At 44.3% G+C, this 16998-nt stretch overlaps 1 protein-coding gene across 1 annotated transcript; it reads right to left on the reverse strand.

Moving 5' to 3' along the window:
* Window positions 1-1382: 1382 nt before the first annotated feature.
* LOC108493447 lies at window positions 1383-4133 on the reverse strand. Its single transcript, XM_017806862.1, has 2 exons — window positions 3549-4133; window positions 1383-3471 (listed from the first exon to the last, which is right to left on the reverse strand). The coding sequence occupies exons 1-2, from the start codon at window positions 4131-4133 to the stop codon at window positions 2530-2532; spliced, it is 1527 nt and encodes a 508-aa protein (XP_017662351.1). The 3' UTR covers window positions 1383-2529.
* Window positions 4134-16998: the final 12865 nt, after the last annotated feature.

Genomic DNA, 16998 nt, shown 5'->3' on the forward strand with positions numbered 1-16998 from the left:
AATTTGGGCCCTCAATATCTCTTTTTGATAAGTTATATGGAAGAAAATACAGTTTTCAATATTTAGCATGCAAAATCCTCTCTTCTCATATAAACAGGAGTGGTTTGCAGGCAGAAGAGTAGTCCAATACTGAACACACCTGGTTCCTGCCCCACCTCTTCCTTAGCATCACATACTAACATGACAGCAGAGATGCTGTTGGCATGCAAGTCCAGGGGAAGGTACTGATACCATTGTTGTGACAGTGCCTCCTATGTGTTGAATAAGCATATAATTTCTGTTCTGGCATTCTCTACCTCACAGCAAGGAGAGAAAGTATACAGGAACATCACAAGAGTATTGCATCCAATGACTCCGCACAGATTTTTCTTCTTTGTGAAATATATGCTGGGTAGGTGTGTTAAAAGCAACTTGTAACAAAATAAAGAAAACCAGTAGTTTACAGAAGAGCTCTACTCTGAGCAGTAGGTAGCTCTGTGATGAAAAATGATTTTTTTTTGTTGTAGTACCTGCTCACAGGAAGTGTTCAGAGTGTATTTGACTTCAGCGTTAGAAACGTGGGTTTGCTAATAAGGGAAGGTGAATACCAGATGAAGGGGTTATAATGGAATACCCAGTATTATTAGAGCAGCCAGGATTGACAGCTCAACACCAAACACCTACCACAGCTGCCTCAGTGCAGCTTTGACAGAATAGGATGCCTACAGAGTGACAGGGAAACGGATGCACTGCAGGGACCAGCCTCACCTGAGACCTGTAACAGTGACCTTCCCATTCCTTGCCTGAGACCCCATGAGATAAGAGGGTGCTGGTTACCACACATTGAGATCAGCAGGGAGGATACCATGGGAAGACCCTGTGCTACCTGCCAGGTGCCCACTGACCCCAGAGAGGAACCAAATCCCAGCCTTGTTGGTTAATGGTGTGTATTATTCTTTCAGATGTCCTTTTTTCTCTTCCTCTTTACCCCACTCTTCATGAAGTAAGACTGTTTTGCTACACAGTTTTGAGCACCACTTTCTTGTCTTTTTCTTGGGTAAATTACTACTTTTCTGTCTGTGCCTTCTCATTAAGAAGGTCTTATGAGGGAGAAGGTATATGTAAATAAAGAAATGAGTCTTAATGAAATTTTTTTCAAAAAGTTAACTAAAGGAGTCATATATACAATCATAAATATAAACACTTCTTTAGCCTTTGCTCTCAGATGCAACTTCTTGTGCCTTGCAGCTATTGTCTGAAGCCATGGTTCTTTTGTGATACACGAGTGTGCCACATTCCTTCAGGTCAAGGCAGAAAAGTTACAGGCACAGCTAAAAACTACTGACAAATCAGACCTAATTTTCTGGACTTCTTGTATACACATCTCCTTAGACAGCTTCTTCAGGGATATCAACTTTATTAATAAAATAATGGTCTGTGGTTAAGTTTTATTTTCATTGTTTCTTTTGTTCTATAAACAAAGTAATTAAGTTAATAACATATGTATTTAGATCTAGGCATACTTAAAATATAAAGGAGCCACATTTTAAACACAAAAAAGGATTTACCCGTAGAGTTTTCAGCATTGTAGGTCTGATATTGCTTTAACATGTAACCATGGCAGTCTCCCAAGACACATGTGAAGAACACTTCCATGATTACAGTGCTCTTCCAGACAGCCATGGATCTTGAGAGTTCTAAAAACAGGCTCAATGTGCAAATGCAAAGATGAAATTAATTTTTTTTTCTCTTCTCTGAGTGCAATTCTACAAGTTCATGAAGGTAGAAAACCTTCATTTGGCAAATAGAAAATTACAATTTGAAAACAACCAAAAAAAAAAAATACAACCTGCAAACAAATTATACAAAAGGAAGTCACAAAAATATTGCCCTTTAAAAGGCTACACGTGTGATCATTTTTAAATGAAAACACTACACATTAAGTATCCAGGAAAAAACATCTGTGTTCTTTATCAGGAGCACACCTAAAATGCAAACACACCCAGTGAGCCATCCCCTGCCACCACCAATGCTGTTTTTCCCATGCTTGTCCCCTTCTCGTGTTAATGCTTTCTCCACTAAAAGCTATAAATAAGTCTGTTTTCTACAGATTTCTTAAGTTAAAGTAAATGAATTATGACCAGAATAGAAACAAAACTCAGTGCAGTAAGGCCACAAAAGCAACACCATGGTCCCAATCCTCCTGGCAGAATTAATCCAGCACAGTCTGAACACAGAAAAATCTTCAGTATTGACATACTTGTGAAGATCAGTCTGTGCATGCAAGTTAACATGAGGCTGCCAATAACCAAACGTGCAGGAATACTGCAAGCAGCTTGGTGACAGTTCCCCTGGGATGGGACACATTTGGCAGTTTATTCTCCTGTAGCCCTTACTAATGTGGCTTATCTTTCTTTCCCTTCCAGACAGGGCACAAAAGTCAGAGCAAGCACTCCACACTTAGACCTGCAAAACCTCTAGTCACTTAGGACAACACTGCCAATTGAACAAAAAATCACATTAATTCTTCATCAGGCAAGCATGCCAGTTTCATGTGTAACTCAAATGACAGGTGGAACTCTGGCCACCAAAAGCAAAAAGGAAACTTTTTTGCTCACCTTGCTCTGCATTTTGCGCATTCTCAAACAGTGAATCTAACCCTGTTCCCAAAATTTCATTTCTCATCCCCAGCCAATAAGAGTCATAGTCATTTACTGTCTCCAGCACCTGCTGCCCATATGATGTGGCTGGAGTGGCAAGTGTCCCTTGATACCCCCCTTCATGTTTTGGAAGTATCAAAGGAGAACTAGCATTATTAGCCTCAAGCAGAGGTGAACTGTGCCTCATCTGCTCCAGCTCAAGCTTAGGTTCCCCTTCACCATAACTGAAAGCGAAGCCCTTTGCAAAGGGAGAAGTGTTTGACTTGATACATGAATAGTTCTCAATACCCAGGCCCTGGTTAGCACTGATGTAGTTAAAGAGAGGCCTCCTGTACACATTCTCTTTAGCTGCCAGGTACTGGTGATCTTCTATACAAATCTGGAAAACATCCGCATCTGAGTAGTAGTTTTCAGGGAAAGATTTCTTCAGGTGCGGATAGTCCTGTGCCTGCTGCACAGGGAGCGAGAACTGAGGGGGACTCCCCATGCTTTCCGCACCTAGTGGGACCCCTTTTCCCACGCAGTCCAAACCGAAGTGAGCTGGGGTCTGACCCTGAGCTCCAAAAGTGTTATCCAAGCTCCTGAGATGCATGTCGAGGCTTGAGTACGGCTGTCCCGAGTAAGACGGCGGCTGTCCGCAGAAGTTCTGGCTCCCTCCTGGCAGGCCTGGCTGCGGGCACAGGAGGCTCCGCTCCGCTCCAGGACCCTGCGGCGCCCGTGGCCGCTCTTGGCCGCCGCACCGGGCCGGCTTTGCCTTGCCCGGCCTGGGGTAGGCGGCGGCTTCGCTCTTCTTGTGGTTCAGCTGCCGGGCTCTCCTGTTCTGGAACCACACCTGCGGGACCGGCAGAGACTAAGTGCCCGGAACACCCCGCTGCCCGCCCGCCCGTCCTCTCGGCCCGCCCCTCTCACCTGGATCCGGGATTCGGGGATCTCAGTGAGGTCGGAGAGCTGCTCCCGCAGGGCGATGCCGGGGTATGGCTCCTTCTCGAAGGCGCGGACCAGCAGCTCCAGCTGTGCCTTGCTGAACGTGGTTCTCTTGCGCCGGCCTCCCTCTCGCCCCGCGCCGGGACCGGCGGGGCGCGCCCGGGGCTGTCCTGGGGGAGACAGCGGGGAGAGGCGGTCAGCGGGGCCGGGCGGCGGATCTCTGCCCCAACGGCCCCGGCACCGACACAGCCACCGACACCGCCACAAACACAGCCACCAACACCGCCACCAACACCGCCACCAACACCGCCACCAACACCGCCACCAACACCGCCACCAACACCGCCACCAACGCAGCTCCTCCCGCAAGCCCGGCGGCAGCAGGAGCGGCGGCGCGGAGCCCGGCTGCGCCTCGCCACCAACACCGCCACCACCGCCACCACCAACACCTCCACCAACACCACCGACACCGCCACCAAGCCCACGGCCGCCCGCCCGCCCGCTCTGCGCGCCCCAGGGCTGCTCACCGGCAGGTCCGGGGCTGGCGGAGGTCAGGCTGGCGAGCTCCATGGGGCCGAGGTGTGTGGGCGGTGGGGCGCCTCTGGCCGCTCCGCGCTTTATGAGCCCTTCACCTCGGCCCTGAACGACCCCCACCCACCCAGCCCGGCCCCGCCAATGAGCCGGGGCCGCCGGGGCTCCGAGGGTGACTCAGAGCCGTCTCCCACACCTCCATTGTCATCCCATCAACAAAATACACACAATAAGGGCTGGCCCCATACAAGGAGCCAAAGCGTCTCCCAGCGAAGCCCCCGCTGCCACCACCTTTCTTTAATTCAAGTGGAGAGTGGATAATTCAATGAAAGAATCTTTCACCTTTGCTTCAGCTCTCTAAGAGTGCTCCCCTTTCCCCTTCTCTCTGTACCGCGGGCCCGGGGCTCTGCTGGAAACCCAGTACTCCTCCAGATGCAGGGAGGCCTCCACACTGCCCTTCTCCCAACGGGAAACCATCCCAGCTCTTACTACACCCGGGTGACAAGTCCTTGTCTTCCCCGATTGGTTACCCTGCTCCTATTTCCATCCATGGGACATTTCTCATCGACTTAACTGCAGTAAATAAAATGCTGGTGGCTTTACTAGACATTGCATTAATACCCGCTGTTCACAATAAAGGACAAAGCCCTCCCCTAGCACACTCGGGGATCACCCAGGGGAGATGGAGCAGGCTCCTTCCCAAGTGCATGCTGAAGAGTTCAGCACAAGGTTTTCCTTTCCTATGGCAGCTTTTTTTTTCTCTCTAGACAGCTCTGCTCATCCAAGTCAGGTACAGAACAAGCAAGGTCTGTGATATCAGCCCAAGGTGAAATCATGACGGACATATTAATCTAAAAGAGTCCAGAAATATTGTTTAAGAGAGCCAAGAGTGACATAAAGGACTTACAGAGAGCAACAGTTACAACACTGCAAAGGATTAGATGTCAGAACAGCAGCAAATCAGTCAGTGTAATAATTTGTCAAATGAGGCCATTAATGGCTATCACTGAAGGTGTTCAAGAACAGCAGCATCATTACTTCATATGTTTTTCATCTCACCATGTCCCCATTCATTTTTCAGATTTGGGACCTTGTCCAGCTTGCTCTGAAGCTAAAGGGTACAGGGACAAAATCTGTGAGCTGTTACATACTGTTTGCGTTCTGCAGGGACCGGTGTATCCACCATCCATGAAGCCACTTTGGGTTGAGCTGCACAAGGGTTTTAACATTACCCACACCACTGCAGTGCTTCACAACAAAAAATTAATGACCTTCCAGACAGGGATGACAGTCAGCCCCTGTCAATCTAGTACTTCAGAGACTGGATTCCTTTAGCAACTCTGTCCATAAGGCAAGGTAAATGCCCTCAGAAATCACTTTACCTTAATAATATTTTCAAGCAGAAGTGCATGTGAAGACAGTGAGAATTCCAGAGGGATGATAGCACCAAGTAGTCCAAAACATCTGGAAACAACAGCTTGAAGCAATTTCTCAGTACTTCTCCCCTTTCTTCTACCATAGTATCCCCATAACCCTGAACTGTCATAGCACAGATACATCCCACAAGATTTCTTTTCTCCTCCAGAGCTCCAGGATAGTTTGGAGTTTTTCCTGTCCATATAGAAGGTAAAATTTGTATTTAAGTGAGCATTGTTATGTGAGAGAAAGGAGAAAAGTGTCGGGTGACAAAGTGGTTCAGCAGTTGTAGGTAGAGTCAAGATGTGCTACTATTCCTTTGGCTTTATTTCACTTTTATTATTGAGAGACGTGTAGACGAAGGCTCAGACACAACAAGCAGACATAAAGCTTGGAGGCATAGTTTTTTTGACAGTCTTCTCTACAGCAAAGCCAACTTCAGCTATTGCTTCTTTTTCTGAGCATGCAGAGTTCAATTCTACCTGTCTTTAAGCCTCCACATGGCTTTGCACACAATCCTGTACATACCATCTCCAGTGTACAGTTGCCTAGAAATGAGCCAAGAGCTCACAGAGCTGCCCATTGCATAAAGAAAAAAAAAAAAAAGACAATGGTTTTCTTTTTGGCCAGTGTAGTTTTTGGCAAGCACCAGCATGGGATGGAGGAGCAGAGGGTAAGAGAGAATGGGGGAGCCTCGATTTGAATTGGCACAATAAAGTATGGAATTGCATATGACTTTTCCATCTCTCTGCAATTCTGTCCATGGGGTGCCTGATAAACTGGATCAAGGATACCAAGGATATTTCTAGGGTACAAAGATACTTCACTCATTCAGTCTGGCCACAAGGAAAACTAGAAAAAATATCTTCAGTTTTCTTTCTGGATTTTCAATTTTCACAGCAGAAAACATCATGTCATGGAGATAGCTACAACATAAAGCTGCCCCTGCAGGCAGCCTGCAATACCGATCTCAAAAGAACAGGGAAATCATCTCCTCCCACTCACACATACACACCTAATAGACACAACCAGTGCAGAAGAGATAAGAAGGAGCCAGCAGAGACTTGCACGGACTTGCACTGCTTGCTAATAGTGACTGTCCACCAGCTCGGGTCAAATAGACTAGGCTTTTGTTGACATCCTCTAGCTACGGGAGAGAGCAGTTCACACTTCCCGGAGTTATTGTTTCAGGCATTCTGCCAGGCAGCCTCTTAGCACCCTTCATTTTCAAAGATTTTCTTTGCAATGCTAATTGAAAGAGATTGCGAGTTTTGTTATTAAGTGACATTCCAGGAAAGAAGATAGCAATCTTTTCCTCCCCCTTCTCTTGCCCCTCTTCTGCTGAGACATATGGACTTGGCCTAACACAAGAGCTAATTTCTGCCACAAACACTAGTCCAGGCAACAACACTGACCAGCTCTTGCTGCCCTAGTTCCCTTGGCATCGTTGTGCTGCTGCATGTCAGTGATAATCAAAACAACTGTTTGTGAGCTCTCGCATCTCCTCTCTAAACTCTATTGGAAAAATAGTATTCTGCCACCTATTTTTTATTCATTTCACAAATATGGGAATGGGATGAGTGTGGGAAAAGAAGCAGGTATACCCAAAGCAGCATGCTTAACAAAACCAGTGTCTCTTTAGTTCATAGATTGTCTTCAGAATTCCACAAAAATCCATGGCATTTTGCTATATATTGAAGTAGAGTCCAAGTGTGGAAACCCACTCTGTCAAGGTTCCTTTATGCCAGTTGTGGTATAAGTACATCTACAGAGGAGTCCAAATCACATGTGGAATATACTCAAAATAGAACAGAAATGGAAGATATGTGTGTAAAGTGCATTTGGGAGAGACAACATCATTGTTAGACAATGACTAGTCACAGTGCTCTTTAAAATGGTTCTCAAAAAAAAGGGTTGCATCTATTTAATCCAGGGCATTGGGAGAACCTCACTTCTCTCCCTCCAGAGCAGCCCTTCTTGAATTAGGAGTTGCAAAGGTGACCCCAAAATCCTGCTAGCATGAATGGGATGCCGAATTACCCAGTGCAGCATGGGCTGTCACAGGCGCCTGCCTGGGGAGTCTTAGGACAAACACCCTTTAAGAAATTCCTACATCAAACATTTTCTAGGGCAGTACAGTGCTATTGATGTTTGAGCAGAACTTTCATCCTGAAGGAGGCAAAATCAATTTCAATAGTTGGTCTTCAGACATTAACACCTCATAAAAAGGATGCCCATGCTCTGCTTATCTGCAGTGCATCTTTAATTATCTTTTGGTACACCTTTTGCAGCCCATTACTTACCACTGCTTTAATTATGGGCTTGGCAGTAAAAGGCAGCTCTTACTGAAATAAAAATGCTACAAAACAACCCCGGAGAACTGCAAAGAGATTTCATGTTCAAATGGAAAATGGTAGAATTCAGCAAAGCAACATGGGTTCTCATCCACTCATCCAAAGATTTCACCCTATGCTCAGTACTGTCACGGGAGATGTGTCCAGGAACCCTCCAGAGAACATGAGCAGAAAGTAAGGTTGTGTTCTCACCTGCTCTTTGGGGAAAGGGGCATTTACAGCAGCCTCTCTTGTTTTGAAAAACAATTCAATGTACAGACAGGCACACTTCCATGATATGTCATCAGGAAAAGCAGGGTAGAGGCATATTTTGGACCTTGAGCAAAAAGAGGGTGAAATTTATGATAATCTTTGCTTTCCAAGAGAATTCATTCCCCAGTTCAGAACTGGCTCTTGAGAGAGCTGTCACCTGCGCTGAGCTTTCCCTTACAGTAAACATCTTTATTATGTCAAAGCATTGCTCTAGCCTTTTCTCCTGTGTCAAAAGAATGTTGTTTCTAACACTTCAGGGTGGAGGAAAATAATATTGCTGAAAACACCATTCGCTTTTGAGACCTACCAGTCTTGCTCTGACTTAGTTCCCACTAAAATCTGTAGATTTCAAGACAAAAAAGGCATTAGACCGGTTTCACATAACTTGGAATAGTCTCACACTTAAGTGTTTCTTATATTTAACTCTTAAAATAATCCATTGAACTGATTGTAATTATCTAAAATCTAGAGAAATGGTAAAAAAGGGTCATACTTGCTAAGACTAAATGTCTGCTAGCCTGATATTTAACTCTTCAGTGATAACCAAAAATAGATACCAGTCTAGGATCTATAACCAGTTCAGTAAGTGACGTAGTGGTACTTTTACTTAGTAATTATGATGATGACCTTGGTCATTTTGGCCCCAGAGATTTTCTGACATGGATGAGAGTTTCTGTTTTGTGAATTTATTCAGTCTTTTTCTGAACGTATGTAAAATTTTAGCTTCCTAATCATCCTCTAACTAGGACTTAACCATGGGTTACATGAAACAATGCTTACCTTTATGTGTTCTGAACATGTAGCCTGCTAAAATCATTTGTGCTCACTACCTCCCACACAAGATGTGGAGTGACTTTCACTGACTCCAGCAGTTCACACTGCCCATTTTTTAACCAAACCCCATCACTTTCTACATTCAACCACCTCTTTCCCATCTTACTTGTGGTAGCCGGTCCATGATTACTCACCCTATGGAAACTGCTCCATGCCTTTGATCATTCACATTGCCCTTTTCAGAGCTTTTTCCAGTGGTAGAGTCTCCTTCCTGAGACAAGAAGATAGAATGACTGCCAGAATTTAAGATGGAAAGGAATCATGGTGTTTTAACTATTATGAAGATAAGGTGCAGGGTTTTTTATTTTGCTTTCCTATTAGCTCCTAACACTTTTTGACGCTCACTGAGCTTGCATTCTCATAGAATTATCTATCAAACTCCAAGATCTCATTTTCGAGTTGTAATGGTAATCTATTGTGAAACCTGAGAGTAGTTCCTTATTTGTACTGTCACTATGCTGCCTACTGGTGAGTTTTTTAGTCCTGTGACAATCCCGAAAGAAATTGTCATCCCTTTCAAAGAGAAGGCTGCCTTAATTTTTAAAGAAAATAAGACACCAGGTAAAACTGAAACCAAAGTATTTGCAAACATTTTGTCTTTATTAAGTGGTAGCCTGGTGGTGCTCAGCACTATTTATTATTTTCTAGGCAGTGGAAAAAAAGTCTTAGGAGATGGAAGTAAGATAGCTGGAAAGGTAATGATTAGTGCCCCCAGTCTCATGCAATACAATGTCTCCTACTCTGGTGGAGGGTCACCTCTGTTCTGTGGGACAGACCCACCTCACACAGCCACACAAAGCACTGATCTGGAGTTTGGACAGTCTGAGTCTGAGCCTATGAAGGATTAGGATGACTGACCACAGGGAAGGGCAAATTAGTAGAGCAAAGTCCACACCACTGCAGGAACAGCCTGGAGTAGGATTTCCATTTTTAATAAGCCTAATGAACAGATTATGAGTATTCTTGACCTCTTTGAGCACAGAGTAGGAAAGCCACACAGGAACTCATGCAGTAGAAAACCTGTGGCCACTAAAATCCTGCCTCAAGAAACATAAAATAGTGTATAAAATATCCTCCAGATATCTAGCCTAGGCCTCCAGAGGATTACTGAGTTCAGTTAAGTCTGGCAAGTTGTTTCTTGCTCCAGCACCGCTGAGATAAATATGATTTCATTTAAATGTAGCAGTATTTCATGCCCAGTAGAGTCAGGTTCACAGTCTATGTTACTTTATGGTAATACTTTTCCTCATGATCTCTGCCATCTCCTTCCCTGTCTCCCTTCCTTTGTAAGAAAGTGTCTGTCACCATATAGTCAATGACTGATCAGCTCCAGAAACACTTGTGGACTCTGAGAGGATCAGACCCCTGAACTGCAGACATTTTAGGAAAAGGACTATCTTTTTCTTGTGCTGACAGAATACAAGCACCCACATGATACTACAGAAATACAACAAACCACAACATCATGGCTTGCTGAACCTGATTATGATAACTAGTCGCCTAAAGATGAGTGAATTTGGCCTTAAGGCTAGTCTGCTAGGACTGGAGACAAGTTGTCTGGAGTCTTCTCCCCCCTGTTCAAAGAACTATTTCTCTAACCTCCCTTGTCAGTCGTATTGCTTCTCATCTCCCAAATAATATCCCCACCCATGTGCTTGTAAGAAAACATGCTTCCCACCCATCTTACCCATCTGCTAGTGACTGACCCCATTTCTTTGCTAGATGTTGGTTGACTTTTTTGTATTGCAGTTAGCTTGTCCATCACAATATTCCTATTCCAGACATATAGGGGAAAAAATATTCAGGGCTAGAAAACTGTCAATTGACATGACTTGTTCATTAACTGACAAACACAATAAAGATCCATTAGTTAGTCCCAATGGACCCTCAAGAATGTTGAACTAATTGGAAACCTTTCCTTTTTCCCAGCGCTGCACTCCTGTGTTTACTACCATACCATCTGCAAACATAAGGCAGTGTTGTTCAAAATAGGAAGCAGAAATAGAGAGTTAAGAATTCCCTCAGAGAGAAAAAAGAAGTGGTATCATATACCAAACACTACGTATTAAAATACACATGCACTGTCATCAAGTGGTGAAAGGACAGAACAAGGCATCAAAATGCTGACAGTTTGCTGGACTTTTACTCCTTCAGCCTGTTTTAGCCACGATATATATGCTGTAGGATGCTAGTATGCTGAATCATGGCCCTGTATCTGTATGTAATACAGTCTAAGCTGCTCAAGTTTTTCCACCATGACCAATATGAACAGGGCTGTCTGGTCACAATTTATCCTTGCAAAGTACATTCTGTATTATTAAATAGGCTCCCCAAATAAGATAAAATTTTTTTTGCTCACATGCTTTCCAAAAAAATCCTGCCAAATACTTGAAGCTCATATCCAATTTTAAAAATTCCACCAAATACTTGTAGCATAAATGCAACATGTATAAACTGAGATTTCAAATGGAGGTTACTTGTTAATATTTATTTTTTTTAAAGCTACCTCACACAATAGAAGAAAGCTATCAGAGATGTTCACAAAATATTTTTAGTAGGACTCGAGTTACTGACTTCCAGCAGATATTGGTAAAAACAAATACAGAACTGTAAAGTGCACAGCTGCTCAAAACTGAAGATCTCTGTGCAACCCAGACTTCAAACTTGTGAGTCTTGGCTGTCTATTTACAAAGGCTTATTAATGCAACATTGGCCAAAGCTTGTAATGACAAAAGCAGCTGTTTCACCTTTCTTTTCCATTTTAATAACAAAAAAACCGCTACAGTGATATTTTTAGGATGAGCATATGGAACTCTGACAAAAATTCGCCTCTAAAATGCACAGACTGGATTTGTAGTAAAATCAATGAGAAATTCATACCTTTATAAGTGTTACCTAGTTCTTAGTCCTTACAAAGAATAAAGTATTTGTCTGGAACCTTTATAGCTGACAATTTCCAAAGATTGAATTATGCTTAAAATTATGTAATAAATGTGCTAGAAGAGAACTAGTTTTATCAAACATCCAAGGAATCCAACTACAAATGAGAAGGATACATACTTCCATGTTGCAAAGACTATTCCCTACAAGAAGAAGCAGAATTACCACACTACATTGTTTCTTCTAATGCACATCTCATTACACTTCACATTTTTTTTGCAAGTATGGGAATCTTCTGAAAATCTTGACCATTAACTCAAAACTGTAATGCCTGTCAAACTGCAACATGAAATACTTTTAAAGACTATACTTTTCCTTAGCTTTTCTGGTCTTAGAACTAAAAGATTAAGGTGATACAATTTTAAGTCCCCATTAAAAATTAAAAATTATAGAGGAACAGCCATGTTAACTAGTTACATTAGGAATCAGACATTACTTGCATTAGTTTCATTATAGCATTTTGTCATTTAACCCTGATAATAAAAAGCCCTGTTGATAATTCCATGTCCTTAGGTAACTTGGGTAACTGAATGCATCTCATCTCTTTTACACCAGCTTCAAATCCAGTTTAAAACTGGCTGCAGTTCATTTTCAAGTAACTTCCTAAAAAAGCCCAGTCTCTTAATCCTTACCTATACAGAAACTTGCTGTTTAAAGAAGTCACGTCACTGACTCCAGTACAATGACTCACACCCTAAAATTTGGTCTGAATTTGACTAATCCTCCCTCCCCCTTTATTTTAAGGAATTTTAAAAGACAGGGAAGAGCTAACATGTCTCTATCTAGTCTCTGGCATCTACCAGGAACACCAAACAAAAGAGGCAGACTACCTGGCAAATACCCTTTGTACTTCCCAATGAAAGTGAGATAGTCAATATCTCTAAGTTAGAGATAGCAAATGCTTCTAAACCAAAGAGGGAACAAGTTTTCTCCACCACTAGGTGCAGCAGAAACTTTAGTATTTGAAAATTGAAGAGAGTGATCTATTGATATACACATCATAGGAAATGAGGTAGCTGTTTCTCAGGGATTAGGCAGAAAGAATGCACAGGTCCATTCGATTGTTTTCAGCAGAACTAACCCACCTCAGTGTACACACCCAGTCACCATGGAGACCTCAGGACCCTATGGACAGAGCTTCAGTGAAAAAAACATTTTTAAAAATTAATGTAGCTGTATTTGAAATGTCAGAGAGGATCACATGTCTCATTCTCATGGTATCATACGGTTAGTAACCTTATCTGCTGATCTTGTAGCAAACATGTCTTTTAATCTTAGATTCTTAATAAGTACTCATGGATTTAATACCAAACTAATTTGAAATCTAAACCAAGTGATGCAAATGAAAGAAAAATGTTTGTATGACATTATGAGGGAATATGCTTTTTTCCTTTCAAGCTTGTTTTTAAGATTATGCTTTCCCTCTTTTCTGTGGCCTTGACTACTATCAAAATAGACTCAGTTTAGCAATCTGTGCAGCCTGAAGCCAGGCAAAGCTAGGATAGCTCGTCTTCTTCAAATGCTTACAGAGCTCTGTCACCGTGATGGCAGCTGTGTCAATTGATAGCTACCAATATCTGCATGTTCTCTAGCACAGGAAAGGCCTGAGAAAGAACATGGAGCTGTGGTTATCCTGTCACAACTGACATGTCTGTTCCAAACAATCTAAATCTGGCTTCTAGTAAGCACGGCCAGAGCTTCCCACTGTCTGCGTTCAGGTGACATTTTGGTGTGTAGAATGCTGCCAGTTCATAACAGGATGCCAGGGCTTCATTCGGCCACTTTCTGGCACTGATTAAGAGAAAAGGAAAGGAAACCAAAGTAGAAATCTCCGAAGTTGTGGTAAAACAGTTTTACTTCCTGTAAACTTGGCAAAGTGAATTTGTTCTGCATTTTTTTCAATAATTCACGTAACAGTGTTTGGGATTTGTAGTTTCCAGTTTAGATGATACTTGCCAATAAAAGCAATTCACTGACAAACAAGATTTCCAGTGTTGAAGCCACAAAGATAGCTGGTCTGTCCAAAATATGAGGGCAGAAATGCAAATATTTGCAAAATATGAAACAGCAAGCTTTTCAGCTACTCTGGAAAATTAATCCCTCAAAAGTAGTTGTTAGGTACATCTAACCTAAGAAACACAAGAAAGAATAATCATTGAAAGCAGTGGATTTTCTGTCTTTTGCCACCTTCAAAGTAAGATAAAATGTCCCTTGAAAAGTATGCTTTAAGTAAAAGCAAGTCACTCACTGAGGTCAATTCAGAGAAACAAGATAAAATTGAATGGCCTGTGCTGGCCAGACCAGATGATGCAACAGGACTTCTGGCTTTAAATTTTTAAAACTGGAACTCTATTCAGCTTCTTAAATACTCTAAAGACTCATATATTTGTCAAAAGAAAGAGCCTTTTTAAAAAAGTCAGGTCAAAGCCATTGTCCTGGATTTGAAATGTAACTTCCAGAAGTCCACCCCCACAAAAGGTCTGAGCAGGGGGTTGTCTTCATGAACTATTTCACTTTCAAGTCCGTGCCCAAGGCTGTTGGAGCTGCCTGTGTCACTGGCAGCGAGTGGGGGCTGCTGTCACACATGAAGCTGTTTTGTGACCATTCTTCCAGCCCAGGAAGAATATCGCTTAATAAAAGATAAATCAATTATTTTTGGCAACAGAGGAGGAAGAGGAGGCCAGCTCCCCCTCCTCCGCCCACGATATCACAGTGCGGTCAGTCCTCACGGCAGTGCGGCAGAACGGGTGACATGACATCCTCTCTGACCTCTCCTGGCCATTTTTGGCCACCAAACCCAGCCTAACAAAGCAAATGCTGCCGCAGCGCCGAGTTGCTGACAGCCTGTATCTTTCCTGTGTATTGACTGCCCTCTCCAGTCACCTCCGCGCAGCAGCACATCCATCCCTTCGGCAACTTTGGATTTTGGATTGCTTTTGGATTTCATTCTCGCACACTTGCCTTACTTCCTTAGATGAGGTATTTGGTGCACGGCAAGGTGGGTTCTCCTTGTGTGGGGCAGTCAGAGGCACTTCTACCACAAAGCTCGGCTCATCTCAGGATCTCAGCACAACCTTTGGACATGGAATTACAGGCAGGCAGAAGTCTGTGTAGAACGTTCTAAAGAGGAACAAAAAAAAAACCAAAAAAAATATAAAAAATAGAATTTTAGAAATTTCTGCCAGATACTAAGATGTAAGTGGGGCCACACACTCTGCTCTCCTGCATCAGCAAAGCAAACCAGGGAAATTTATTAAGCAGGTGGAATTCCACATAGCCAACCTCAATGAGTTTTGTAGATGGGCTCCCAGGAACAGTTTTACCACTGCAGGAATTTCTTACCAAACCCTACTATAATCTCCAAAAAACACTCCAGAAAAACAAACAAACAAACAAGAAAACCCCTGTATGGTGCTCTGGGCAGGAACAGCCCAGAATGAAATAGAGACAGGGAAACAGAACAGTCTCAGGACAGAACAAAACTAACCCTTCTATAGTGACCATTTTATGAAACACAGGGGATATGTCAGGACATGCTGCATTATTTGTTGCAGAGAACAGCTTTACAGGCACGTCATTAACACATAGTTAAAAGAGCAGGTGTTTAGCCTTCAGGCGAGGAGAGGGAACAGCATAGTCAACATTCCTCACTGTCTCTACACTGTCAAACTCACTGGCAAGCAAAAAGGTAGCAAAGTTCAAAGGAAAGAATGAACCCTCATCCCATCCACCAACAGTTCTACCCGTGGGAACCTTTCCCCAGGTCCTGGTGACTTCTCTGGACAAGTTCATCTCCAAGTCCAGTGTCCCAAAAGGGCATAGAGTAGAAAATGCTGGATTTAATACAATCTGAATTGGTAGTTTTCAAAAAGGTATTATGTACTGTTCCAAATAATGACTGAACTGCTCAGTGGTAGAAGGGCAACACCTGTTTATTTTAGCCCCGTAGCGAGCGCTGCTGCAGTTTGTGACCCTCTGGGTGGGCTGCGGCGGGGACACCGTGCCCTTGTCGCAGGGACAGCCCCGGGACACTGTGCCCTTGCCCCAGGGACAATCCCGCGCCCTCCCGGGCCCGGGGACTCCCGCGGGAGGCACCTCCCCGTCCCGCCCGGTGCCGTTCGCTCCCGGTGCCACGAGAGGGCGCCCCGGTCCCTGCGGGGTGCCCCGGACCAGCGGGTGCATCTCGGGCCGCACCTGCTGAGATTGTCCCATTTCCTGCATTTTCTGCTTTTTCCTCCACCCCTAAGCGGAGCGCTGCGGTGAAGTGGCAAAGCGTCAAGCTGGAAAGCTCTCTCCAGCTTCTGCGCTGTTCCATACCGCGTTCGGCACAGAATCACTTAGGTTGGAAAAGACCTCTTGAGATCATCACATCCAACCTATAACCGAACACCACTATGTCAACTAGGCCATGGCACTCAGTACTGTGTCTGGTCTTTCCTTCAACTTCCAGGGCTGGATGCCAGTATCTCCCTGGGCAGCCCATTCCAATGTCTAGTCACCCTAAACCTCTCCTGGTGCAGCTTAAGACTGTGTCCTCTTGTCCTGTAACTTGTTGCCTGGGAGAAGAGGCTGACCGATCCCCACCCGGCAACAACCTCCTTTCAGGTAGTTGCAGGGAGAGTTAAGGTCACCTCTGAGTCTCCTCCAAGCTGAACAACCTCAGCTCCCTCAGCTGCTCTTTACATGACTTGTGTTCCAGACCCTCCACCAGTTTCATTTCCCCTTTCTGGACTCGCTCCAGCACCTCAGTGTTTCTCGTGCAGTGAGGGGCCCAGAACTGGACATAGCAGTCAAGATGTGGACTCAACAGTGGGACAGGGGGACAATCACAGCCCTGGTACTGCTGGCCACACTATTCCTGATATAAGCCAGGATGCCTTCTTGGCCACCTGGGCACACTGCTGGATCATATCCAGCCACTGCCGACCAGCACCCCCAGGTCCTTCTCCGCTGGGCCACTTTCCAGCCACTCTGCCCCCAGCCTGTAGCGCTGCAGGGGGTTATTGTACCCGAAGTGTGGCACTTGGCACATGGCGGTGCCTAGCCGCGAACCCGCGGCCTCCCCGGCGCTGGGGCAGGGACCGTGTCCCTCCCTCCCCCCCTCCCCG

The sequence above is a fragment of the Lepidothrix coronata genome, unplaced genomic scaffold (assembly GCF_001604755.1).
Source record: "Lepidothrix coronata isolate B3197 unplaced genomic scaffold, Lepidothrix_coronata-1.0 Scaffold17, whole genome shotgun sequence".
Classification (NCBI taxonomy): Eukaryota; Metazoa; Chordata; class Aves; order Passeriformes; family Pipridae; genus Lepidothrix; species Lepidothrix coronata.

Coding starts and splice junctions, on each gene's coding strand:
- LOC108493447 (XM_017806862.1), bottom strand. CDS start 4,133: ATGGAGCTCGCCAGCCTGACCTCCGCCAGCCCCGGACCTGCCGGTGAG. Junction 3,472..3,548: donor TCCCCGAATCCCGGATCCAG/GTGAGAGGGGCG, acceptor CCGGTCCCGCAG/GTGTGGTTCCAGAACAGGAG.